Source organism: Euwallacea fornicatus, chromosome 5 (assembly GCF_040115645.1).
Source record: "Euwallacea fornicatus isolate EFF26 chromosome 5, ASM4011564v1, whole genome shotgun sequence".
Taxonomy (NCBI): domain Eukaryota; kingdom Metazoa; phylum Arthropoda; class Insecta; order Coleoptera; family Curculionidae; genus Euwallacea; species Euwallacea fornicatus.
Window position 1 is genome coordinate 424,114 of NC_089545.1, and position 27,400 is coordinate 451,513.

The following is a 27,400-nucleotide window of genomic DNA, read 5'->3' on the forward strand; positions in this document are numbered from 1 at the left end:
CGTTCAAGGGAGTTTGCTTTAGCTATACTCCTTAACATGAGTTTTATGCATGATCTGAGCAATTTAGTCTATACATAAAATTCGAGAGCGAGTGGTCTTGGAAACGAAATTGCGGGATAAGTTTTAAAACGTCCGTAAAAATGCTTTGCAAGCGAGTTAAATTGTACACTTACCTCGGTTACGAGTGTTTTTTCAATCGAAAATGCTGGGCGATGCGGTGCAAATCCTTCGGGAAAAATTCATGGAGGGCCCTTGCAGTCATTCAGTTTTCAAGGGCACTCAACTGAAATTTACTTTCTGGCGAAATTCAATTTATTAAACCCGAGATTTCTGATCAGTAGTCATTAGTACCCACAGATCGAATTACATTTCTTATTGTTTATCGAAAATATCATCCATTTGTTAACGGGATTATTTTCTTATCATACGTCCGCTTAAAGGTCATCTTCGTCCAGGCCTTTTGCATCCTCTTTGCCCTGCCGCCTGCGCATTCCGCCCTTGAGTGTATTTCGGTAAAATAATATTTATTGTGTTTCTTTCGCGAGAATCCAGATCATCTGCGATTTTATTATGAAATCCGCCTTTGTTTTTAATGTGCGTGCAAGGTTCCTGGTCGGAAGGTGGGGATGAAAAACGATGGAAGTTCTCGAAACACTTCTTTACTACCCGGAATCTCTGATGCAACCCGGTGTCAACACCCAGAACGCATCCACTCTTCGCGAGAGTACCGATAGGATGGAAGGGCTGTCCGCTCTTTTTCTCACGGGTGCCAAACCCTTAACTGTTTTTCTCACCTACGCTAATGGAACTTGTAAACAACCCTCTCGTCCCACTCTAATCTTGGGAAGGACTTGGCCGGTACCACTTTCAGATAATGCCGATTAAATATCTTGGCGTAATCGAGAAATGCGCATAATCAAGGAAATTTCTCACACTTATCTTAGGAGGAATTTAGAGCCAAAACCCCGTGATATTTTCAGATAATTGATTAATAGTCTTAACATAGACGAGGAAAGCTCTCGTGCACGTTTTTGAGAAGTGCTCAATATCACGTTAGTCCTTGCGTTGATATTCTCAAATCGAGTGACGGATACAGCTCAACATTTAAAGAGTCGCTAATGTTCCTAACATTTCCAATTGGAACGACCTGAAACGCTTCGACTCAGCGAACCCTTTGGAATGCAAATAAAATTTGGATTTAACCAGAACATAGTTCGTTGGTCACTGGCAGAAGTAATTACTGAACAAGGAAGAGTTAAATGAAGTTAAACAGGGGAAATTCTATGAGAACTTGAAGTGGCAATTCAAAAACCTTCAGTAGCGTATTTTTAAAATTTTCTATGCCGTTACGTGTGATAGGTTGTGTATTTAGTCAGGGTGCGCACATGGAAATGTACCTAAAAGTGCGAGGTCAAATGTCGTGCCGTACTGACTAGATCTATGATTTTTACTCCCGTTGTGCTTTGGTGGCCGAAGTCGCCCCCAATTTGCCGTTTCGCTTATTGCTTTTCGCATTCTTGGACAGTCGCCATTTTGAATTACATGCGGTAAAGTTACTCTGTCGCAAGCTCGAAGGAAGAAATATTGTACAATCGCCTTTATGCCCAATCACGTTTCGAACCGTCATTTATACAATCTCTAGCCGTTGTAATATACTCTTTTAGAATTAAAAAAAAAAAGTCGTTGACGATGTTTCCATGCAGATAAAATACAATATTTTTTCGCGATTTTTTCACAAGCACACTCACGCACCACAACACAGACACCAAATTAGAAGTTCTGAATGTATCTTATTAAGCATCTCCATTGAGAAAGGTTCTAAATTGCCGCCCTTCACCGGTATTTCGTTCCCCTTTGCCCTTTTGCAGGGGCTCGTTCTGTCGCATTTAGATTTTTTTTCTTGCCCAGATGAATTTCGTTCTGTTTCTTTAAACGAAATGTGGAAATCTAGATCTAATTGTCTTATTTCCGCGAAACGATCGCCATGCAGACGGGCCGAATTTATTGCAAATAAACAGGCAAATCAGATTTGGAATTAACCACTTTTTCTCCTCTCGTTTTAATTTAGTTGCAAGTCCCTTTCCCCGAAAAAAAGTCGGTCGCTTCGGAATGGAAATTTTAAGATTTTATCCGGGATAATGGTTCCTACTTATACAAAATATCATCTTTTCTAAAGGTTTAAGGGCTTAGTTCCCTCGTGCTAATTCCCTTTTACACTAATTAAATTGGATAAAAATATTTAGGAACGAAATGGCATACGTAATTCGAACGTTCTTAATCCCAACGTTGCGATTTTTTCGCTTAAATTGGCCTTTAGGATGCGTTCTGCTTCAATCTACAGATACACTAACAGCGGGCTTAAATTGGATGATTTGCCCATCTGACAAGGCCCTTTTGCATCGTCCAATCAAACGCAATTTATCTTGTTTCCATCAGATACAATTATAGTTGAAACGTGGCGTATTCAAAACCGCTAAACGCGATTTATAGAATAGCCTGAGCCCAAGCAAAATCCTTGGAACAAATTGGAACAATCGTTCCTTTATATGCATTGTACTAAATCCACTGTAGGTTTCAAAATTCCGGTCCTAAATCTAACCATTTGTAAGCACCGATTCGATCCGGGGGTCATGGAGAAATTTATTTCCTTAATAAAAAAGTTAATGATTCAGAACCTTCTCCCGGAGAAGGTGAAACGAAAACGAACTCTGGCTGAGGCGAAAACATTTTCAAGCTTTTTCAATAGCGAAATTTATTAGGCTTAAGAGGCAGGAGTGTTATTTTTTCCTTCAGTCTGGAGAAATGCCGAAGCTAAAATGGGAAAAGTATGGATAATCTTTCTGGATACACTGTGATTTTCATTTGGCCAACATTGCACCTGCCGAACAAGTTCACAAACATAACGGCGAAATTTGATAAATAACAAGTCCAAAGGAGACCGTGCGGGAAATGAAATTACATGAAAGCAAATAAATTACTTCGATGTAATACGAGACGCTCTTTATCTCCGTTATTTACCTATAGACGTTATTCCAGTAATATTAGAGTATGCCTACTCGTGTACTCCTTAGGGATTACCGGGACAGTTATATCGCCTTTCATGCACTGAAAATAAATATTTCAAAGAACAGAAATACGGTTGTGCACCTGCAAAGGGATTTCATTTATAAAGCTCAGGTAGAAGATATTACGTTGGGAAATATGAATGCGGAATAGTTTACTAATTTGGTCAAAAAGATCCGGTGGAAGGAGCAGAAATTGGCCCTTCAAGGGTAAATTACCTTTTTGGTAACTTCGCCGGGGAACGCCGACGTGACGGCCCCTCTGTCCCAGTTATCTTTCGTGTATTCGATGACATTTACAACGGTGAAAATTTCAGTCGTGCATTGCTAACTGGGCTTATTACTGGTTTTCACCTGCAGAGATGTCATAAGGGAGCGACCGGGCACAAACCTAAACAGAAGTCCGTTTATCCCCATCCGTTTTTGAGCCCTGGCTAGGAAACGCCATTACTACTCGCTCACTAAACAAGCAGAGAATTTCTGTTTGTCGGAAGGAAGTAAAACGGAACGGAAGTAATTTAGTGTTACCATTACTCTATAAAACGGACAGTTTCGCTGCATTTAATGTTTGATTTAAAGCTCTGGTTTGAGCACAGCAGAGGGGTTGTATGCCACATCTCTTTTTTCAATTCGACAAGAAATTTGAAATCCATTCAGAGGGGCCTCAACCAGTGGGGATCATTAACTGTACCGATATCGAAGCCGTTAAATTTAAGCTCCTCTGATTGATTGTTAGTCAGGTGGATAAGGGTTGAATCCCAACTGTCTGCATCTGATTAACATTCTTGCGACTCGATTAGTGCCAATATCTCGTCGGATTGCGGCCTGCCTTCGCCAAGTTCTTCACCGAGCAACTACGTCTAATAAGCTGTTTATTCAAGTAAAACTGCGTAGTTTAATAAGTTTAATATTGCCTGCACAAACATGCCTTTACACTGATTTAATAAATTTCAGGTGTATCTTCGAAGTTCGCTGTAAACATGTGCGAGACGAAGTTCTGAAGAAGCGGGGCATTAATCTCGCATTTACCCCCCATAAGTATTTTAATTCGCCCTTATTCCCCGCTATAATTCGGCGTCGGCACATCAGTTTTACGGAAGCGGTTGTGTACAGGGTGTCGGTTTTCAGATTTCGTTAACCGTCAAATGGTATTGCCGTTCGAGGTCGCGCCCTCTTTGAAACTCGAAACTTTTCGTCGAGTTTCGGAGGTATCGGAGGAGAGCTAAAATATCGCAAAAACGTCTTTATTGTTTCCCCGATTTATTCGGCAATGTGGAGGTGTCGCGTTCGATATATGCGGGGTTCTCCTTTGGCAAGCCACCGTCAGCTTCGTTTTTCCTTTCGGGCTTCGAAAGTCACGGGAACTTTTCGAAATTTAAAACGACATATTCGCGAACTCCAAATGTAATTAAGGAAATTTTATTATTTTCCCCCGTGAATGGCTAGCCACTTCAGTAATGGAAATTTTTCGCCACCTGCTGGTTCGCGCGCGCCACATAGGGATGTGACGGTTTTTTCTAGTCGGATTTTGTCATGAAACGTCTAGCTACCGGCCAAGAACAGATAACACCACTCGCCAAATCAATGCCTAAGTTTCCTCCCAAGAGCATTTCCCTTTAAACTCCCCGACAACGATAACATTGAGTTTTTTATTTTCATCAAATTTATCTCTTCGCCTTCGGCAGAGTCTACTCAGTTTATGTGTTCACGTCAGAGAATTTTTTTCGTGGCAGGAGGCTTGAATGATGAATGTTAACAAGGAGAGGTCTCGTTATGGAATATAAATGAGTTTGTTATAAGTGGGACCTAATCCGATAACGTTGCCGCTTGCCTCGTGTGGCATTGCCAATTATACGACAATCTATGTTGATGCCTGTTTCCAATAGTGTCGGAGGTTGCGGGACTTATCTTTGCCGCTGACATAACAAGTTCGAATATTGTCACAGTTTTCGCCATGAATTTAAAGAGAAACCCGTAACCACGATTCCACCACAACCAAAACTCATGGTTCTGTATTGTCGTTTCATAGTCTCGCAGCTTCCCAATGTCCCTCCGAATACAGGTTGGTGCTTTGTATCGTACGATTGATTGCTACGTTGATAGCATGTTCGGGGTGTATGAGTCATAATTTAACATGGGTATAAGTGCAGGCCCGTTTGGTGAAAACTATGTTAAAAGCCCTTGATTTCTGGCAAATTCCACGGCGCAGTTTGCGTACATGCATACTCGTACATGTGCCCCGTTGAGGATCGCATTCCCCAAAATTCCCTCCAATGGCGTGTGACCCGCTCTTTCGTTTGAAAGGAATAATTTCTTAATTGTTTCACGGAATTCGCCTTTATTGCAATCAGGGTCTTTGTTCTTAGTGAAGAAATCCTAAATAAATGCGGTGAACGAGTGAAAACACCCAAAAGGGCCGTCTCCCTGTAGCATTTTAAGCAGAGTTTTTAACTGCTGTTTTTGTCCGCTCTTCGGCGGAGCGGGGACGTCGGGACTGGCTCTAAAACACACCGTTTCCGGATCATTTATAAGGCGGGAAAACGGGAAAATCAGTTGGAGGATTAATCGTAACATGGCCTACAACATTATCATGCCCGAAGATAAATTTTGGCTGACTAATAGAGTAATGTCGCAGGGTGTTAACGACCGCGGTTTGGCCATGTTAATTTACTGACGTAACGAAAGGTTTAATACAAATGGACAAAGTGCCTTTGTTCCAACGGGATTATAATTTTCCTATAAATTTACAGGCAGCTGGGGTTTATTGCCGGCGGCAGATATTAAACCCGGAGGATAGAGTGGCGTTTCTATTTATTTTTCGTCAGCTTTGAATAGCTTCGAATGTCTCTCTTCCCCTAAATCTTGGTGGAAGTGGACAACCAATATACCTAAACTTGTTTGCTCCAGTTCCGCTTAATACAACTCCCGTCCGAGGTCTGACTGTGCAGTTTCCAATAGTGGTTTGTCTAAATTCGTGATTCGATGGAATCGTCCATCGATTCACCTGACCTGCCCGTATTTAATCTTGGAAGGGAATAATTGGTTTTGGCCCTTCCCAGAGCCTATTAATATTCGCAGTGTCAATGGGACATCTCAAATTCGGCGGATAATGCGCCTATTTGCATGAAATATTGAGTATGAATGCGATACACGCTTGACAAGGGACCAGCGATTTAAACCTGAATATGACCGGCATAAATAGGACGTTCGCAGCTTCTGGATGTGGCGTGACGTGTAGAATTCGAAAGGATTTCGGTCTGGTTTGCGAAGAGAAGATGGCGGATGCGTGGGTGGTCGAATGGACGCGATCATGGTCACTTTGGTAAATATTAGGGGGAGACGTCGGAAACGCCGAAGGCACGTGGCCATCTCTGGTCTCTTGCTGCAGCGGCCACGGCCAGGGCCGTGTTTGCCCAGGAAGCAGTACGGTATTTCTTATATTCGATAAGTAGGAAATGGAAAATTTTGAAAAGATAAAAAAAAACAAAACGGAAAACTTCTCAGAGGGAAACGGAAGAGGTCGGGCCGTGGAGAGAATTCGTGGCAAGCCGCTTTGCTCCGAAACAGCCGATGTAATCGTTAAATTTAGATGACATTTATAGTGATTTTTGGCCCTCGCCGCATCTCATCAATACACGTTTCTTTTCAGGTAAGCACTCCGGACGTGAGCCAGTGGTAAAGTGGGCGAAATCGGATTTTCGTAAGTACAAACAGGCTTATTGTCCCGCTCTAATGCAGCGAAAGCTCGAAAGCATCGGGTAATGAGTGATACGCGAGACCCTCGTCACAACGAAAAAATCTCGCATGCCCAACTTCGCCGTAGCTCTTCCGACGAAAGTTTTCCTATTACGCTAACGTTTATCCAATAAACAGTTTTTTACATTCCGGCTAACTTAAGTTCCTTATATTTCTCGCTGTTTACTTACCTCTCAGTTTCCGAACAAGGCAAGCATTTCGCAAACAACAATAAATGTTGCCTGTAAAGTTCAAAAGTTACGGAATACCTACCAAAGCTCAAAATGCGGATTAATTTGTTTTTCACGCTTGTCGGTTATTGTTTACGGCTTTTTCATCCTGATTCAATTATTCACAAAGAAAACGTCCCTGATGAAGTGACGGATTTGTAAAAGGATTTTCTAATACATATTGATTACCCGGGTGAATTTAAACAAATACCCATAAATTTGCACTGTATCGTATTCATTATGTCGGTGAATTGAACAGTAAAATGTTATTTTGCGCCTAATGGGGATGTCGATTTTGTATTAGGGTATTTTGAGTGAATTATTTAGCATATAGAACAAATAGACGCTCCCCAGAGAATCTATTTTTTGGTAAAAAGGCCAAATTGGAATTGTCCATTGACCGCCGCATGATTGGTATTTTCGATTTAGTCCGTTCGAATGTTCGCGTATCGGATTTTTCTACTTCGTGTTCATTGCAGCCAATTGTTTGTTTAGTTAACAAATTTCAGAAATTCTCCTGGGGAAAATACAACCTTTTGATTTAGTGAAGTTTTTCGCAATGCACTTGAGCTCGAATCAACTTAATGTACATACCGTGTATTTCAGTTAACTTGATGAAAAATAGGAAATTGTATATATTTGGGATAAAAGGGCAGGTGCTTTTAATAGAAGCCCTTTGAAGTGAGATTCAGTTTCATGTTAAAGTATTGCTCTCTGTGTGTTTTTAGTTCATTATTATTGGAATATCCCCGTAGAACGGAAGTCGGAGCTTTTCAGCAAAAAATCGAAAGAATTTTCATTTAGAAAAGTCAGCGTAAGCTATTGCCTTTAAGGGCAAACGATATTTTGGCTTTCGGGGTATTCTATCGGATGACAAGGTGAAATTCCGCGTGATAACGTCTCGCCGCGATCTGGTTCAAGGTGAAAAACGTCCCGTAAATGAAATTTTTGCCCAAATTAGAGAGGAACGTTCAATTTCCGAGTATTTACAGCTACGTAATCCGTAACGATCCTAATACGTAAAATTAAGTTTACCCTTAAAGTAATATAAGTTGCGAAAGTTGGATCCGAGATATCGAACGTTCCAAAATGAGATGATTCGACGTGAGAACATGATTAGTTACTTTTGAGCGCTCACAAAAATGACGATGTAAAAAAATCCAATGAAAACGTTACAGCGGAGCAGGTCGGCAACGCGATTTATGAGGGCGAGCGGATAAAGTCAGACTCTCAGGAGTAGCTAAACCGCAGATTTCGAATAAGTTAAAAGTCAACGGAGGGTTACGTTGAATTAGCGAAGGTGCCACATTCCGCTTTGAGATTGAGGCCGACGAAACAGACCGCGATACTGCCGAGATAAAACATGATAGACGCGCTAAGACCCTTTGCCGACTAATCGCCCAATAGAGAATGCGACAGTTCATTGAAAGTCTTGACAAGACATTAAATCTTTACGACCATTCACCTCGAACGGCACCCACCTCAACAATAGGGAACGCCGATAGCACTTGTCGTTCAGTGTGGATCGTAAAAATCAATTTAAGACGTACGTCGTAGGAAAACGTCCAGTCTAATTAGGGGATTGTCGGGATTCGTTTGATTCAACATACAGTACCCAGTTCAGCTCCATTTGACAGGATATTTTAAACTAAGGTTGTTAATGCCGAGACCCGGATATGACCTGAAGGTCGAGCCTGCAGACCCTTGTTTTTGCAAAAAGGGACCCAACGAAGTCTCACGAAATGCCCACGGAGATGAGATAGGCCGAAGGTGAGATTACAAGGCTAAGTAACGGATTTAGAAAACGGATTTACCGTGATGGGCCTCGAAAACGTTCAGTATTAATGGCCTTAAGGGCAAAAAGTGTTGGAATAAATTAAGTTTAGTCCGTAAAAACAAGTTTCTTAATTTCGTGCCTTTTGCCCGGACGGAAACCGAGAAACGTAGAACTTTGACGAACCGAGAATTAAATTTCTATTCAACGATGAAAGGGGGGAGATCTCACATTTAAAGCTTAATCCAGACATGTTTTCGAGGGCTCTGTCACCTTTTAATGAAAACTGAAATCCTGTTTAAAAGGAATCGTCACGAGTCGTTTGCGAATTTATCGGCACACCCATCAATGACATGGCAGCAAAAAATCCATTATCTGAAATTGCCAGGAATGAAAAATTCGTTTAGGTATCCGCTCTAGTGGCAACTGATTAAATTTAACGTTGCTAAATTTATGACCTTTAGGGTACTGAAGTGCGTCAGCTCACGTGGTGCATTAAAAAACATCCGAGCGGCTAATCCGAACTTGTTAGAAAGGTCCGGGGTGCAGGTCATACTTGACGGTGAACGAAATCGCATTGCCGTCCACAGTATCTCTGTCCGCGACCGAAGTTACGCAAAATACCTCAATAATAACACGTCATTCGTCAAATCTTCTGGTCAATCATCCGTTCTCTCACAGTTAAAAAGTGAGAGCCCCAAGATCTCCAACTCGGGGGCATTTCGCTGTTATTTTCATTGAGGTCTCGGGGAATCTTTCTGCACCATCGTTCCTCGGAATATGGCGGCGCGCAGCTGGCCAGACGCGGCGCAAATGGCGGACAAAAATTCTAAATCTCACAGTTTTGTCAACGTCGACCGGCCCCATCTACTTAATTACATCTAATACGTGTTGGGGATATTTCCTTGTTAGCGGAAAACGAGAAGTAACGATAAAAATTAATATCGTTGTTGTAGCTGGCTGCCGCCAAAATCCGTAAAATAACGTCCATTCCGTATCGTCCAATTTCGGACAGCTGAATATGAAATGTCACATAAAATATATAGATACAGAGGCACTCGTGAATGGCCATTTTAAACCTTTACAGTGAAATATTGTGCAAAAACATAATGGGCATGCTGACTTTTTACTTTTTATGGGAACGCGATCTCCGACCATGAAATTGAGTTTTACCGGATTACTGCGTAGGCTTTGTTCCTTTTGATCCTGCGGTGAATGGCGAACGCGACCTATGTTAAATTAATCAGGATATCTGCCCAAAGGCGTATAATAAAGCCACCCACGAGGGTTAGAAGTTAAATTCAGTATTACTACCCGCAAGAATGAACGTGCCATATCTCATCGTGTCTTTTTTTAATGAAACTGCTACCGATTTCATTCTGGGTGAATGGCTTTCGTCCTATAATAAAGCACTAGAATATACCAACATTATATTTGGCTATAGGACAATGAGGTTATTTACCTAATTATTAAACTTTACACGTAAAAACTACTTTATCGCTCTGTACATGGTAACATATAAATTGTTCTAGGTATGTACAATTTAAGAAGCATCTTTTCCCCAGGGTTTTTAGGTTCCTTCGAACCGTACTTTAACACTACGACATTAAATACACTATTTATCACAAGAGTTTGTGCACTAGAAAGTAAAACTGCACATTTAACCTGCCCGTTAGTTCGATAGACGCAGTCGCTTAGACAATTGATTTTATAGACTTTTGCACCTTAAGTATCGATCGTATCACATAAATTCCCCATGAAAATTAGGCAAATACAATCTGTCGCTTTACCTGTTTACAAGATTTATTTACAATTTTGCAATTCAGAGTAAATTACTGAAGGATCCTTCGACGCTTCCGGAAAAGCGCCATCTAGTAATTACAAGTGAAAATCTGAGATCTACTCGTACAAGAATTGAAACGTTTAGAGAAATATAGATCGCATTTATGTTACACTCTGTAGGTATATTTTGGCAGTTAAAATTTAATTCTTAAAATTAGTCGCAACCACTTTTCGCAAAGTCAATCCAAAATGAGCAAACGTGTCGATATGATTGTATGCCTTAAACGATTTAAAGCAGAGTGTCTTAGTCAATTTCTGTATACTTATTCTCTTGCTAAGACTTTCCTAATTTGATTGTCGCATCTGTTTATTTTCGTCTTAACAGCTCGGGTTAAGCCTTTGCTACAGTATCCACGATCGGACCACCCTGTATTGCTCGTTTGCAACGAAACATTTATAAAATCAGCTGTGTAAGGCGTCCAAATTCGAGGTGCATCGTTGGGATATCGGAAACGAGAAGAGATAGGAGTCCCTTAAAAATATAAAATTGTATGCAAAATTGCTCTTTCGTATCAAATTGTGCAAGGTATCCCGTAAAGTTTTTGAAATCCCAACGGTGGCCCTCGGTTTCGGATTACCCTGCATGTAAACTCCTCCAACTATTCACTAGATATACTAAAAGTGAGCGTCTTCACTCGATATACAGTACGAACGATAACGTTTCGGTCGACCTGAAATGATTTCGTTATCGTTTGAGTTGAAATTTTCAAAAATTAACTCAAGACACCTGGCCTCTACTCAATAAACGTTAATGCCTGTATTGTTCTCCCAGAGTGCTACGGTACCGACAATTTATAATTTAGTCTATTGACGTCAAAGATATGTGAAGTACCACCCCAAAATCGTCTCGATCATCGAAAATTGAATTGACTATCACTGAAGCCACTATAACACGGTTTACAAACTAAACTATTACTTCACTTGAAAGACTCATGATAATGTGGTAATACGGATATTTCAATTCACAGATGAAACAACTTCATCTCATCTCCTTAAATTCACACTTTCGTTTTCTGTTCTTTTTTAACCCGCACCTGTCATCTATGCGGCCTCCATGTTGTTTTCCGATACCGACACGTGAGGACCTTCTTAAACGCTTGCCGGAACACTTTGTTGAAGATGGTGTAGAAGATGGGATTGACCATTGAACTCGCGTATCCCAACCACGTCACCAGGTGCATCACCCACGCTCCCAGATTTTTATCGCACTCCGAGCAAAAGGTGGGTAGAAGATTGAGGATGAAAAATGGCGCCCATAAGATGACGAAGGTGAAAAACACGACTCCGAGCACCTTGGTGGCCTTCTGTTCCAATCGGATGATTCTCCCGTGGCGCGATGAGTTCCTAGAGATCACGCTGGAGTTTCGGGAATGATGAGATCGGATGCTTCGGTTCAACTTTCCAGCACCGGTGTTATAGTGGTACCGCTGGAAAAGGCATGGCGAAGAGGGATTTTTGTTTCTGTCTGTCATGGTGGAGGGGTTCCCATTCTGCCGCAAGGTAGCAGACCTGCGCAGCAGAGGTGTTTTCTGAGAGTTGGCCGGGGAGTGCGTAAGCAGCGAGCTTTTAGTGTTACCGAAGCTCGAACCTGTAAAAGAAATGTAATAAAAGTTATTTGTCACTCGAAGAGAACTCTATCAATTAACATACTTTGCCACGAAAAAGGACTTTTTTAGCATATTTCATCCCCTCCCGCGGAAAGTAAGGGCCTCATGTGGACATTCGGCGTGTAACCGTGAATTGATGAATAATAATTCCGTCGAGGGGGTGACTAATAACGGTTATTAACTTTTTGGCAGGAAATTGCGAAAATCTAGAGTCGGTAACTCACAAACTCCGTCCCTTCCGCCGAAACGGTTGCACGGGCTTTTGCATACGTTACTGCGGCTAGTTCAAAATGGGATATTGATTTTGCGTGATACATAGGGCTTTTTGAATTCTAATTTTGTTATATCTTGGGCAGGGATCTACATCAAACTTCAGCCCTATTATAAATACACTTTGTGTTCGCAAAAATCTATTTTATCAGGGCTCGGGGTTAATTTCACGACTTCGAAACTCGGTCGAAGTTGATTCAGATTAGGCATGATCTTATTGGAGAACATAAAAGTTTGTAAATTTTTACGATTTATTCATAATTTAAATCGATGTCTTTGCGATTTGCCAGAATTGAACTTATAAAGATATTTAAAAGAGCTCCGCCTAACTCGAACTTAGTATGGAAGTTGTATGATCTTCGACTAACCTGAGTTGAACTATATTACGTCAATTAAGAAATGGATATACTTAATGCCAGCTTTTCTCTGGAGTGTTAACGTTCCAAATCGATCATGCTGGTATGAAGGAGGTTTAAAAAGGGTGCGGCAATGTTCAAGGGGTGATTTTTCAGGTCTGTTATGAAAAAAATTACCCCTAAACGTAGACCCGGAAATGCATTGTTTCCGAGCTGTGGGGTGTTAAATTTTTGTTTAATAAAGGTTTTTGAAAAGTAACTCAAACATCTTCTGATCGATTTTTTTGTTAAATCGGTAGTTTTTAACTTTTTAAAAGTCACGAAAGCACAGAATACTCTCAGGGAATAAGGGACTAAACCCTTGAATTTTTTGAATGATAAATAAGCATGCAATAAATTGGTCAAGGTGGTCCCCCTGACGTCACCGGAATAAAGAATTTTAATCTAGTTAGGGCCAAATCTGCTCCTTATCAGTACAAATGACGCTACCAAATTTCGAAAAAATCGGTCGAAAGATATTTAAATTAATTTTCAAAAACCGTGATGTAGAAAAAGGCTACACCCCGTATCTCGGAAACAATTCATTTCCGGGCCTGCGTTGATAGGAACGTTTCTTCATAAAATTACCTGAGAAATGGCCCCCTTTAAACATTGCCGCGTGTTTTTTAAACACCCCGTGTAGTGGAATAAGCGGCGCGCCTACAGAAACAAATCTCTTTTCCTCACCTCTTCTGTGTCCTCTTTTGGACTCCCACGTCACCACAATATTGTTGGGCGATGAATCACTCCCGGCCCTACTTCTGCTGCTGAGCGCCGATTTCTTGACTGGCGAAACGGCAGGAGACGCACTCTTTTCCGCACTAAGAGTGTAGTTGTTACTTGGCACAATTTTCACTTCTGCTGTTGGAGGAAGCACACACTTATCACTCGGCTTCACCCCGAAATAAGGACATGTACATGGGGGTGGAAGGGGTAACAAGGAACACTCACTAGGAATCGATTGGGTCCGTTCGGAGTAGACGGAGTGCATCCCGTGGAAACTGGATCCTCTCCTCCTCCTCCAGCGGGGAGAGGGGGTTTCGTCCCGGGAGTCTCCCTCGTGGAAAGTCGAGGCTCGGCGGCGTTTGCTCTGCCACGGCGATTGCTCTGAAGAGGTTAAGAGGGACGATCTGGAGGCTGTCAGGCTTTCCGCCGATCTGAAGAGGAAAATAAATCAGGAGCGTTGCTAGGGATTACGTTGATTGTTGATTACACGGGCCAAGAGTTAAGGGTTTCATTTCTGGGCCACTAGGCCGTGGAGAAATAGAGGAGATGGCTCAGCAAATTGAAAAATTTTAATTTTACAATAACAGTTAACAAAAATTTCCTTATGAAGGTATTTTGGATTTGGGCGTGCCGTGAGGAGTTTTTTTGTTGCGCCGTCAGCGAGAAGCCATAAAAATCGGATGTCGTAATTTAATTCCGTAATGGAATCCTAAATGTCGTCCATTAATAAAATTAATTACACCTTCATAATTTATCTAACCCGGTTAAGGACCTCCCTTCCTTATAGTAATGAAGTGCCTCGGACACGCTTTGTGAATATTGCAGGTTAAAAGACTCTCTCTAATAGGATTTTGACGAATAGGACTAGTTGCACATGTCCCCTTGTTAATACCATTAAAATTGAGTGCTGTGTGTGAATTCTCTATAAGTTTATTTCGAGTTTCAAGTTTGAGTTAGAGTGGCTTAGGGAATATTAATGTTCAATGCCATAATGTGCATCAAGACAGACTTTAATTAACCCGGTTAGTGATATAATTAGCAACGGGGTAAATAACTAATAGATAAGGACAGTTTTCCCATTACGCGATAAGAACCAGGAATTGTTTGTGAAACCCTCACGTGTTTAATTTAGATGGGGGTGCTTTAATATCTGAACATTTAATATAGTGCTTAGATTACCCATGCGTAGGATTTCCTATTATTAATTGGTTGTAGTGCCTCATAATGTATTTACGCAAGAAGGACTTAATTATAAATTGCCCCCGCAGGGCCTTTAGGTTTATTGCATATTGTGCACTTAGAGCGGAGCGGCCCTCTAAAGGCACCGAATTTGTTGGGGGTGGAATTTTTCGTGTCCGAGTTTTACCTTGCAGTAGGCCCACCGGACTTTAAGACCAAAAACCGTTAGTCGTCGGCCACGTAACGCACCAATACCAAGGGATGACGCGGGGCGAAGCAAGTAGCACCTCTGAGTACAAGAACCGGCCGGACCTCAAAACTTAGAGTTTCAGACCGATTTTTTCGGCACGAGAGAGCGGCATTAAGGCATCGGAACGCGAAAAGTTCCAAAGTGTAACCACTCTGGTTTAAGGGACTCTAACAACGACATTGAGAGTGGAATTTCTGCAATTGTCCCGGCGAATTGTGAACAATCACTTGGACGATTAGTTCGAGAACTGTAGAGTAATTTGAGCAAGGCCACGCTCTCGGTTTAAGACGATTTGGAGGTCGTACGTTCGAGTTAAATGCCGTTTCATTAATGCCAAAAAAGCACTACGACCCCGTAATAAATAACACAACATAATTTGGAAATGAAGTTTTTATGGATGCTGTTATAGGAACGTTATTTCTGGGCCATTTATCAATAACGTATTTACACGGGCCATAGGCGTGTTATCTTCGACGCTCAGCGTCGATCGGAATTAATGAAACCTTAATAATCGACGCCTAATTTACGCCGCCATTAACATCAACTAATCGACCTAAAGATATGTTTACATAATCATCGTTGACCGATGGTAATCGCCCATAAATCTGGCACAAATTCCGAATTGACCCATTGAAAGTGGTAATATGCATTAGCCGTTAAGGCGTTTAAGCCCCATTAAGGCCTTGTTTATTTAATTGAATTGGAGATATAATAGCGACTGTTTACGGGCCGCGAGCATTTTGAATATTTATGGGTTTACTTTAACTTTAAACGTAACAAGATGGGGCGACGACGCGATCTTTCAGGACTGCGAAATGGCCGTAACTGCGAAACCGAATTATAATTGATCAATATCTACCTTGATGGAAAAATCGGCCGTGGAAAGCTCACTTCGGGAATCCATTTATATCTATCGTCTTCCAAAAGGAATTACAACCCTCAAGCGTTTCGGCCCGAAATATCTTTGTGGATTCTTATACAAGATTAATTACTTCGTCCCCGGAATGAGCAGCACAAAGGATGAGCCACGTTATAGTTTCCATTGGTGTCAAATACGTCGATCTCCCCAACAAGAATTGATTATTCTTGTTGTTTTTCCGCACCCCCCTCCCCCTCCCCCTCCCCCTCCCAATAGGACAAATCAAATATGAATTGATTCCGTTTGTTCCCCGTTGGATTTAAGTCGAAGTTCAAATTGTACGTTATCCCGGTTTAATATTCGTTAGGAAATTGATAGATTACCATAAGCTTCGTTCATTTATTATCAACTTCATCTCTCCCAACATCGAGGCGCGTCGTAACTAATTAAAATCGCAACGCGTAATTCTCATTTTCAAATAAACCGCCTCTGTTGTTTGTCAACGTCGAATGGGGGCATTCATTTACTCATACGGGACTGATAAAGGCAGAACGACATATTTATTCCTTCCATCAGGGCTGAAGACGGGTTAATTTATTTTCGGTTCTCAAGAGGTAATTGTATCAGTGTGGTCCCTGCACCAGCAGAGGAGCTCGCGTTTAACTCTTAATAATATTTTCGATTTTGTTTTTTTTTTTTGTTTTTTTTTTTTTTGTTTTTTTTTTTGTTTTTGTTTTTTTTTTTTTTTTTTTAATAAAAAGCGCCCGCCCCTCTCAATGCGATTGTACGTGGAACCATTCAAAGCGATCTCCCCATTGATCCTTTTTTGCATTTACACCAATCGAATCAGTCCTCTGCATGCCCTAAACCGCCCTAATCGATCATAACCGCTAATGTGCATAATTAACTTTAAAAGCAAAAGCCGTTGCACGGTCTTTGACGTTAAATCCAAACAGCCAATCATTACGTAGGTAAACGGAATGACTTTTAACGCTTCCGCCCTTAAACCCTTTTAACTGTTTGAGCGGAATTATTCAACCAAGTTAATTTAATTAAAACACCGAAAGGCTTTAATTGGTCTTGAACGGGAGAAAATTTTTAACCCGTTAAAGCTTCCTTGATTTAAGATTAACGCCCACGTAAACGTGACGAAACATCAATTTACTTACCCTGACCGCCTTCTGACCGGCAGCAATCCGGCGGAGCTCATGTTCTCGGCTGCAGCTGCGGCCGCGGCTTCTTGGAGTCCCCTGGACAATTTCAACATTTCAGCCCCGAACTGTCCCAAGGCGGACATGGTGCAAGGTGTAGGCTCCGACTCTTGAATCCAGAGTTCGTGCGTGTCCAGAGTGGTCAGCTCCGTGTCCGTCGATCCGGCCGAGTGGCCGTGCTGAGGTGTTGACATTGTCGACAGTTTTCCACTTCGCGATGTGGCTTTCAGAAGTTTGCGCCACGTGCATTTGCGTTCTGGCGGAAGAGGAAAGTCATAATGACGAGGTTTTCGGTCATCGTCTTATCGACGTGTCACTTAAATGATAATTTCTCGGAGCGGCCGTCCGTCGATCGATATTTTCACGTTGCGAAACGTACAAATCGCTAACCTTCCGTTATCCGAACATCGCATACCTGACGCAATATGTGATTCTTGGGGAAACAATGCTTTCCATGATTCAAGCTTCGTTAAATCCAAGGCTCGACACTATTGACAGTTTCGCGCACTCACGTCGCTTTTTCGAGCTTTTTCCATATGCATATTGAAAAACAGGCCTTAGAACTCTTAACCTTCGTCACTTTGAGACAGTCATTGTGTGTGTTTCAGCTGGAAACAATACATTCCATATAATCCATAACGCGAGCTTTATTCGATACTTTCCGCCGGGTTGGAGGTTTGTTTCTTATTTCGCTCTATGACAGACGGGATTTATTAAGCAACTTTGCGAACAAAAAGCCTTTCAAGTAAGCACGACACTAATGGAGATTGTTTTGGGAAGTGTCACCGCAAATGGGCTTTACCAGGGACCCAGTTGGTACTGCAGCAGATCGTGCATGTGTCACAGTGCGAACTTCTCGCGGGAATTTCAATGTGCGAAATTCCAAATCCTCATTGAAGTGACACAAACTACTTTAAAATCCGAAGTGGTTTTGGGGAATTGATTCTGCATTAACCCGCGTAAAGGAGTAAAGCAAATCCGTTTTAAAGCTTATTAGCTTCTCTTACGGCAGCCATTTTCCGAGCCTTTGCGCCTGTTTTTAATGAAATCAGAACACTATTAAGTTTCTTAAATGCCTCCGGAGATGTGAAACTGCATTAGCGGAGACTAATAATGGAAAATTGTTCCCGCATATGGATGACCTTGTCTAGGTACTCTAGGGGTCTTATGGAACAAACAGTCTTTAAACGAACTATGGTAATTATGTTTCAGGGATTAGGACGAAATTAGCTAGATTTAGAGTTGCGGTTTGCGGGTAGTTTAGTGAACTTGTTTGATATCGGTCGATGAAAGGGATAATCCTGAGGAATTGAGGTTTGCGGGTTCTGCAGACGTTGGTCGTTTTCTGCACGTGTCGTAATCGAATTTCCCTGATTTATCATTTCAATGAAGTATTTCTGAGCCGCGAAAGTATCCCGGCGATTAGGGCCGCGCCTCGTGTTTTGCCAAGGTACGATTTTGTTCTTCGTGGAATTGCCCGAATTAATTCGGGGGCCCGTTGGTGAAGCACCTCGAAAGGCATTTTCTATTAGAATTTCAAATGTGCGTGTAAGCTATGTATGAGATTTAACTCATTTCCATTAAAACCTTGCATATTTAACGGTTTTTGTTCTTGTTTCAGGTATGTAAGCCACACAAAATCCAATCTCCTTCAAGTAAGTTTTTATTGGAAGCCTCCACTTCTACGGCACTGCAAATATTTGCGGGAATAATGAGAAACACGGCAGTAAAGTGTGCCTAAACACTTAAAAACTTACGTATGTTTCCGGGAGCATCGGAGATATAAGCCATAACCTAAGTATTAATCTGGAACGTGATTTATCTGGTTTTAGTTTTGCTCGCGGAACAAAATTGAATATCCCACCAGATCCTCGTCGAATGGAATAGCCAGAGCATTTAGTTAGTTTATTAGAAAGGAATCATGTTTTGTCCGTACACTAAAGCAAAGGTTTAGTGCATGAAATTCGCGTAATTCGAAATTTTAAAGCAGAAATAGCCTGACATTAAAATTCGCACAATAAAGCGGAGTGCTCTCCTGGGAATATTTTAACATGTCTCGTCTGTTAGAACGGCCAAAAGGCGTTTTCCTTGCTTTGGCTATACATCCATCTTGCCCTTTCAGGGCCATTAAGTTCATGTCAACCGATCGTGCAGCAATATGTAATTTCATGCTCCTAAACGTGCCTGTCCATCGCTTTTTGTAACTTACTAATGAATATGAATAATTCATTTTTCATAAATTATTTAATATTGACATCTAAATGGAAATTATGTCCTCCATGATGGGGATGTATATGATCGGTTTGTTTTTGCCGAATTTATTAAACTTTCATGCAAAATTTAATATGCGCATTTTAATGGTGAATTTTTCATAGAATCAAAATTCAGTTATCACGGTGCGTGTCCTTATCCGATTTTACGTATCGTCAATCCGTCGAAATCGGTCGTTTTGATCGAACTCAAATCGTTCTCCGTTCACCGAACTCTCGAATTCGTCACGCCATTTTCTTTGGAAACCCGAACGAACGACGCCTTCTTACCTAACGGTGTCGATGCTGGACCCATCCAGTTACTGGACCAGTTCGGAGTGCCCAGATTCTGCTTCTGATTGGCTAACAGTCTGACGGTCAATGCATACGTCACCAGCATGACCAACAGTGGGATATAGAAGCAAATTATAGAACCTATGAGTTTATAGAGCGGATCCGGGATTTGGCAGGTGCCTTCAATTATTAGCGATCCTTGATCCTGGAATTTGAAATAAATTATGGAAATTGCTTTCAAGCGAGTTGACAAGTTTAATTTCTGCTTAAAAGCTTTTGGTAATTTTATGTATGAATTAGGCATGATACACGAAGGTGATAGGATTACCTGAGTGGGTTTGAATTTTCAAACGAGAAATTACAGTATATGCAAATTTTTTTCACGGAATTTCACCAAATTCCTCTCGCAGAGTGTCCGTTACCGGGTGCGAGTCGAAGGCTTTGTCCGACACCCATTTTAGTCCATGTCTTGCAGAACGCGTCTCAGATCCGTGTCAAAGTTACTACGAACGCCCTTAAAGCCGTCCAAGGGGCAAATAACGTTTCTGCAAGGGCCCTAAATTCCAATGCCGAATCTCTCCGCTTCATTTGTTGTCTGACAAGAGTGACTCTTAGAGGTTCGTTTGGGGCTTGGAAGAATTTCGCAAGACGAGCTGGAGAAATGACTCTCTCACTACGACCGTTTTAAGTTGGAACAGATCTGAGAACTGCAACACGCGTAATCGAGAAAAAAATGATCAATATCAGCATGTAATTCATGGTTCTCTTACTCCCTCAGATCCACTAAACATGAAACGTTCAACCGTCGTTCTTTTTGTACCGATTTTCTCCCAATTATAAATAATTTAGAGAATCAATAATAGACCTGCGGAGCAATCAAGTCTCCCTCTAAAATTACATGCAGACTTTCATTACGAATTTAAGGACCTTATCTACCGACTTGTCCGATAAAATTCCCAATGCAGATTAACAATACAACTTTATCCAACGTCTGGAAAACACTTGTATTAACGCCCGGGACCCCGAGAATAAATTCTCGGCGAAGGGGTGACGAACAATCGTCCTATTTACGTCCGTGTCATAAAATCATCTACAAGTTATGACCGATTCCAAGTTCAATACCTTTCACTAATTATTGTCGGCTATTGTTAAACCTGCGAAACGTCTGTCGTTCAAGTTTAGTGCCATGGCTGGAGCTATCAGATGCTCGTAATTACTGTGAGAGAAAAGCGATTTGGAGTATTGTCTTGGATATTGTAAAGGGAAAGTCCTGAATCTGGAAGTAATTCAGTTGAATTTATGTGATTCTGTACTTTAGCACCTTCGTAAGATCGTTTACTTGAATCAACGATTGCGTTCTTTGTTCGTCCAAGGAACGGAAACGTTGGTGGTCCGAGACTCATCGAGGGTTCTCGTGGGATGAAGGCGGCGGCCGAACCTGCATTTGCCTTCATCGCGTAGATGCACGTCATTCTGCTGGACAGTTGAGTTTTGTAATGTGTGATGTTCTCGGTTTTACTCTTGTGAGAGAATGTATGTCGTCAGCAGCGCACAGCATTGTCGACGACCTGCTTAGGCGTAGTCATCTTCGGACACGCTTAGACACCGTGAGGTTCGGCACTACGGAGAGTGACTCGAAAAAACCTCGTTTCGAAGAGGAATTGGCAAAATAACAAAAAAGGTACCAGTCATAAATTTATTCCCTCTGCTCTTTTAACGGCCGTAAAGTTACAGTTAATCGAGGTTCGTTTGTGCAGTTTAAAGTGAGAAGCGAGGAGCACTTATGGGTTAGGGAGAGATGCCGCCCGAACTAGTGCACTTTAACGTTTTTCATTTTTAAAAGTATCGCTCGTTTAGAAAATATCTGTCTCTTTAATGAGAATTGTGGAAATACTTTAATAACAAAATGCTCCGTTCCCTAACCATGATCATTACAAATAGTAAAATGGCCTAAGCCTCCGCTCGCCGGAATCCCAAAGAATGGCAAAAGTTCCTGGGCCTCAAAATACACGTTCCTTAATAAAATGCCTTCGAGGGTCTCATTTTTATAAGGAAACCTCTGCGCCCTTCAGTAATGAACTTCTATTATCATGTTTTGCGAGTCTTCTTTTATATTCCTCCTCTCTGAACTTACTTTTGCATTATTTAACTATCTTTCAAATCCATCTGGAAATTCCATGTTTACTTCTGAACTACATCTGACATTCGGCATTTAGTCCTAACTTTGTTAAGCAAGTCGGAGAGGTAAAACTGCAGTGGGTTTAACTTTATAAATACGAAAGATAAACCCGAGATGAAAAACATTTAATTTAGTTGTCATTTTTGTCTTGACAACTCCTGCACGTAATAAAAGAGAGGTAACCCCCCCCCCCCCCCCGGATTGGGGGGGGGGCGAATTTTGAGCCTCACGAAACCGTTGTTTATGGATGACTTTTCGAGAAGACGCAAAACACTTAATATTTAGCGAAGACATGATGTTTATTCTCAAAGGAGAAGAGACTGACACAATACTTAAGCGAGATTGATTAGAATTATGAATGGCAAACTACAAGGCAGATTAAAGAAAGCCTCGGGGATATCTCTTGTCTTAGTTATAAATAGGAAGACTAAGTTAGGCAAGTTTCACAATTTGTTGTCCTTAAGTCGTTTGTGGTAGTCATTTGTTAGTAAATAGAGCCGGCTCAAGTTGGTAAAGGGCTCAAAGGAGGACGGAAGTTTTTAGCACGCCATCCGAAATTGGCACTCTCTACTTACTTGCGAGTACATCAGACTCAATGGGAGGCTCATGGCAATGGAGAGGAGCCAGACGAAGATGATTTTCAAAATTACTCTTCGTCTAGATTTGTTCCTGCCGAATTTCATTGGATACCTGAGAGACAGGTATCGGTCGACGCTTATGGTGCACAGATGCATTATCGAAGCCGTGCAGAACAAAACGTCCAGACAGATCCAGGCGAGGCAGTAAATTGATGGCAGGGGGAAGTTGCCTGGAAAGGATGGATAACTTGTTAGACGGTAGTAAAATACGTCGAGTAAAGAGCCATTATTTTATTCTAATAATACTGAGAAATGCGAAAAATCTCTTAGTTACACTCGTTGAAAAGACATGTATTATGAACTCTTTGGTTCGGATCAGCGGTTTCACGAGAAATCACCTCAAATTTCAAAGCGACATTGCATCGTTCAGCTCACTTCTTTTATCGTTCCCCACGTGACACGTCGGTCACATTATATACGATGGGGCCGGAAAATGCCGATATCGAACAAGAGGGAATCTATTTATCCAAGTTCTCTCGGTTCATTGAATAAACCCTGTTCGACAATTTGAACAACGAATTCGAAGATGTTGCGGTGCGTTTACCTATCGATTTCAAGTGCATTCACGGGGGCTGTCGGATATATCCAAATTGGTGCAAGAATTCGTGTGTTAAATGAATCACCGATCGATCGTCACACTTTTTGGGGTTCCGGCACAGGAGCGTAGGTTCCCGGAAACGATAACGGACAGGGCGACGGTTAAATTGTGGCAAAATGGCGCAATTAGCTGCCGAGCCGCAGCAGCTTTGAGATTAACAAAAAAAATAATAAAAAATTAGGTTCCTGGATTATCTGGATCAAGCTTAAATGTGATGGATTGCGGACGCTCAGATCGCGATGGAACGAAGAGTGGAAAAGGGCGTGTCCGGGAAAAAAATCAATTTGGAACCACTAGGTTTTGTGTGGATAAAAAAAAAACAAAAAGTAGGAACAACAATTTGATGATACAACGGTTATTTTTATCTTCGAGAACGAGAGTGGATCGAGCAGGAATGGAAAACTCGAGAAATAAAGTTCCAACCTTAATTGGAAAAATTGGATTCAACGGAGAACTTCTAGGGGCTATCGTCGAGTCGGGAAATGTTCAAGCTCCTCCCGTCAAGCTCCGCGGGCCTTAAGCTTAGCATTATCGTAATTATTAGCGGGGGCAACGGCGATGATATTGTCCTTTTAAATCAACTTATAACGGCATTAACGCGGCCGTATATCAATGCCGCTCGTAAATCAACATAAACGAGTGCTATTGGTCGTAAAGTGGTATTCGTGACATAAAGTCGCCGACATTAGCAGTTATTAGTTTTAGGTGTGGGTTTATTACCTGCATCGGAACTGGAAAAAACGCCTGTAAATATTATCCTTAACGGAAATACCGTTTATTTACAACTACAAATAGAATGTTGACATTATTAACCTTATTACGGGCCACGAAAATATCATAATACCCACGTCTATTTGGCCCCCTCATTTTCCAGCCTGATTTCCTAGCTTTTTATATCCATTTTTAGCATTAACTCTAAAATACTATAAAAGATTTATGGGGTGTTCCGTTCGCTTTGTTCCCCCAAAAGCACGCCATTGGGGCCCTTTTACAGGTGAAATTCTTTACGTTCGCGACGAACGAACGAGCTTTTGATTAGGTTTGTGACGTTCGTTCAGCCACGTCGACCGTAAATTTTAAATATAAACGTGTCATTACGTAGAACTAATCCCGATGGCAAATACACGCTGCGATTGGCAGTAAAATGGCGTACAAAGTGCGCCGGAAAGTTTTCCTCATTCTCTCGAGACTATCGCTGACCTCGCCGCTTCGCGTCTCGACGAACGGCCAGACGTTACGACGACAATGAAACCCTTTGCGCCCCGGTATGGAGTGTGCCACTTCCGCTTCAATAAGATCAGAAAAAATCCGCAACGCGACAATTTAACACAAATTAAGGCGCTACGAGTCGCCATTCATGGTGTCCTGAGAATTCCTCCGCGAATAAACGTATAACGTTGCTCTGGGACAGCGAATCGTTTTGAAAGCTCAATAATCTTCCAGCGGCTCTCCAAGAGGTTTTAGCTGACTGCGTGGCATCATTACTAAATAAAAGTGCTATTCTAACTCTAACAATTAACGAGCATTAATAATTCCCGTTCTCGTTTCCTTAGGTCGTTTGTGCAGAACTTTGCTTATGCCTTATTATTTCGACCTCCTTGGCAGAAGATTTAAAATGCCGGCAATGGGCAATGAAACTGCTGGAGAGACCAATTCACAGAGCTTTCATTTCACGTTTCTCCTTTTGGGGGGTCCAATCCTCCTCGGCAAGTTATAAATCATCTATGCTGGTTATTGTCGGTATTGTTGCGGTTAAATATCAAAACGGCGAGGACTATCAGATTGTGATTTACCTGGGTGAAATCTTCACTTGGCAGCTTTTAAATCGCATCTGAAGGTGCAAATGCACTGCATTGCGTTTGAGTTTTGCATAATCATTTAACTGGATGTGTTAGAAATCACTCTGTACACACACCCCGTGGAGGTAAATAGAGTTCTTCTGGAATAAAATCCATCCCTTCTGGAATTAAATGCGGAAAACGGCAAAAAAGTAATAACTAAAATGTTTGGACCGTTCCTTATATCCCTCTAATCTCGGGTTCGGGCTCCTCGTTGATTTATTTGATTTTCACTCTGCGAGGAAGACGCGGTTAATAGATTCGACAAGACGGCCCAGCAGTTTGTTTTCGGTTTTTAAAGCCTGAAGGGAAGGACACACATTTCTTGCAGTTTATCTCATTTGCAGCGACCGTTCCGGGCTATTTCTCTCACGAGGAAATATCTGAAAAATTTGAGAGAAGTTCGATAACGGGAAAATTTCGCCCTCCTTAAAAGCTTTTATTGGCGAGATTCCCTTGTGAAGTCAGTCACAACTGTATGATACCTCGAATGAAACAAATTGATTCTGCAAGGTTGCCATTGATTTTGTTTTATCTCAGATTGCCTGGAAATATTTTCTATGAAAATTCTCTTGCTGGTAAAGTTGCCTGGAGTTTGGAAAACTGTTTGTCGAGGTGCGAAAAGAAATTTGTCGCTTTCGTTGCTTAAAATGGACCCGCAAGGTAAGAGGGGGCAACTGACTTTTCTTCGATTGCATGCAATATCGTACTTGCAGCACAGATCGGAGCGTGCCGTATGAATGCTGCAGGGTAGCCGTCTCCCCCCGTTAGAGACATTTTTATGCTGCCTCGGCTTCTTAATCATAATATTTAAATGATTTTTTTTTACTTTTCGCACGTGTTGCTGAATTCTTCGTATTTTTTTCTCTTTGCTTTTTTGGCGCTGAGATTGTAATTTTTTAGTTTGTAATAGTAAAAAGCCTCAGTTCGACGTGTATCCAGAGCTTTGCTCACCTTTATTGTTTCTCAGTTTTATAGATATCGCGCTTTTATTACCGAAGCACATGTTCCGTGACGCTGTCAGCTTTTTACAATAAACTCTGTAAGAATGGAGAATAAATTGCAGATTTCCCCACAGCTACATTTTATTAAACCAACCCCGCGTCTCGGGGGTAATTTGTTTCGGTTATATTTACATTTGTTACATAAACGAGGCACGAGAACACGTTTGCAAGATCATTTTTCAGTGCGTTTCCGAAAATAATGGCTCCCTGTCTTCAATGAAATGTGCTAAACCAATTTAGAGCTATGTGTGTCATTTCGTACAAAAAAAATACATTTTTCATACAAGAGGAAAGTTTCAAGGAATGTTACTTTAGCTCGGTGGGGAAAAGCACTCTGGTGACGCTTTTGAATAAAAATATTTATTCAGTGAGAAATATCAGCTATTTCCAAGATTTTAGGTTCAAGTTATTTTAGTCTTAGTTTTATCTACTTTAATTCTTTAGATATTAAGCTGCAGTTTTGAACGTACTCTTTCACCCTTCGGATCGTACAGGAACCGATTTTACGAATATTCGTTAAAGCTTCAGGGTGGTACTCTTTCGGGGCCAGCACCCTTTTCGCAGCCCACAAATTTTTGACTGCGTCGTTAACGTCGTAAAAAATCCCTCTTCCAGAACCCCGGAACAATGCCCGAGCGTAGTGTCGCTCCTCGCCGAATCGTACAATCCACACGTGCGCTACGGAGCGGCAATGGCTCTAGGAATCGCATGCGCAGGAACGGGTCTCCGGGAGGCGATCGCCCTCCTCGAACCGATGGTAATGTTCGACCCCGTGAACTTCGTTCGTCAAGGAGCCCTGATCGCATCTGCCATGATCCTCATCCAGCAAACCGAGCAGACCTGCCCCAAAGTCAGCTTTTTCAGGCAAACCTACTCTCAAGTTATTTCCAACAAGCACGAGGACGTAATGGCGAAGTTTGGAGCCATCCTGGCTCAAGGAATCATCGACGCAGGAGGCCGGAACGTGACCTTGTCGTTGCAGTCGCGTACTGGGCATACCAATATGCTGGCGGTAGTCGGTACTTTGGTGTTCACGCAGTACTGGTACTGGTTCCCGTTGTCGCATTGCCTTGCTTTGGCTTTCACACCCACCGCCGTCATTGGATTGAACGCCCAGTTAAAGGTACGTTAGAAACTTAGGAAAATACTTAACAACTGTCGTAGCATTTTGAGATACGCCGAATCTACATATTTGTGCAATGAATCTGGTGAGAGCGAATAGGTTTGAAACCGGTCTTCGAGCATTCCAGTCGAACGTGGTATTCAATATATTTAGTGAAGCTTATGAATGTTTCACGCAGTGAATCAAAGTAAAAAACCATCTCGTGTTAAATTTAGCCGAAAACTACCGAAAAGTGGACTCATTATTGATTGATACTGCTAAATTTGCTTAATATCTAAGCGCTGTAATTAATGAAATCATATCAAGGGACGTGGATCATGTACGTTGTCAGGTGCAT

General features: G+C 41.7%; 2 protein-coding genes across 5 annotated transcripts in view; one reads left to right on the forward strand and one right to left on the reverse strand.

Moving 5' to 3' along the window:
* Positions 1 to 27,400, forward strand: part of Rpn2 (Regulatory particle non-ATPase 2) — a 55,310-nt gene that overhangs the window by 26,946 nt on the left and 964 nt on the right. Inside the window, exon 11 of the mRNA XM_066282585.1 lies at positions 26,556 to 27,063. Within this exon, the coding sequence (XP_066138682.1) occupies positions 26,556 to 27,063 (508 nt within the window). The remainder of the gene's footprint in view (positions 1 to 26,555; positions 27,064 to 27,400) is intronic.
* Positions 10,244 to 27,400, reverse strand: part of 5-HT2B (5-hydroxytryptamine receptor 2B) — a 50,490-nt gene continuing 33,333 nt past the window's right edge. For 3 of the 4 annotated variants that reach the window (XM_066282587.1, XM_066282588.1, XM_066282586.1), the window contains exons 3-7: positions 22,438 to 22,670; positions 19,681 to 19,888; positions 17,099 to 17,396; positions 13,603 to 14,072; positions 10,244 to 12,231 (exon numbers count right to left, since the gene is read on the reverse strand). In XM_066282587.1, the coding sequence (XP_066138684.1) occupies positions 11,681 to 12,231; positions 13,603 to 14,072; positions 17,099 to 17,396; positions 19,681 to 19,888; positions 22,438 to 22,670 (1,760 nt within the window). In that variant the 3' untranslated portion in view covers positions 10,244 to 11,680. The remainder of the gene's footprint in view (positions 12,232 to 13,602; positions 14,073 to 17,098; positions 17,397 to 19,680; positions 19,889 to 22,437; positions 22,671 to 27,400) is intronic. The other variant, XM_066282589.1, reaches the window with a different exon arrangement.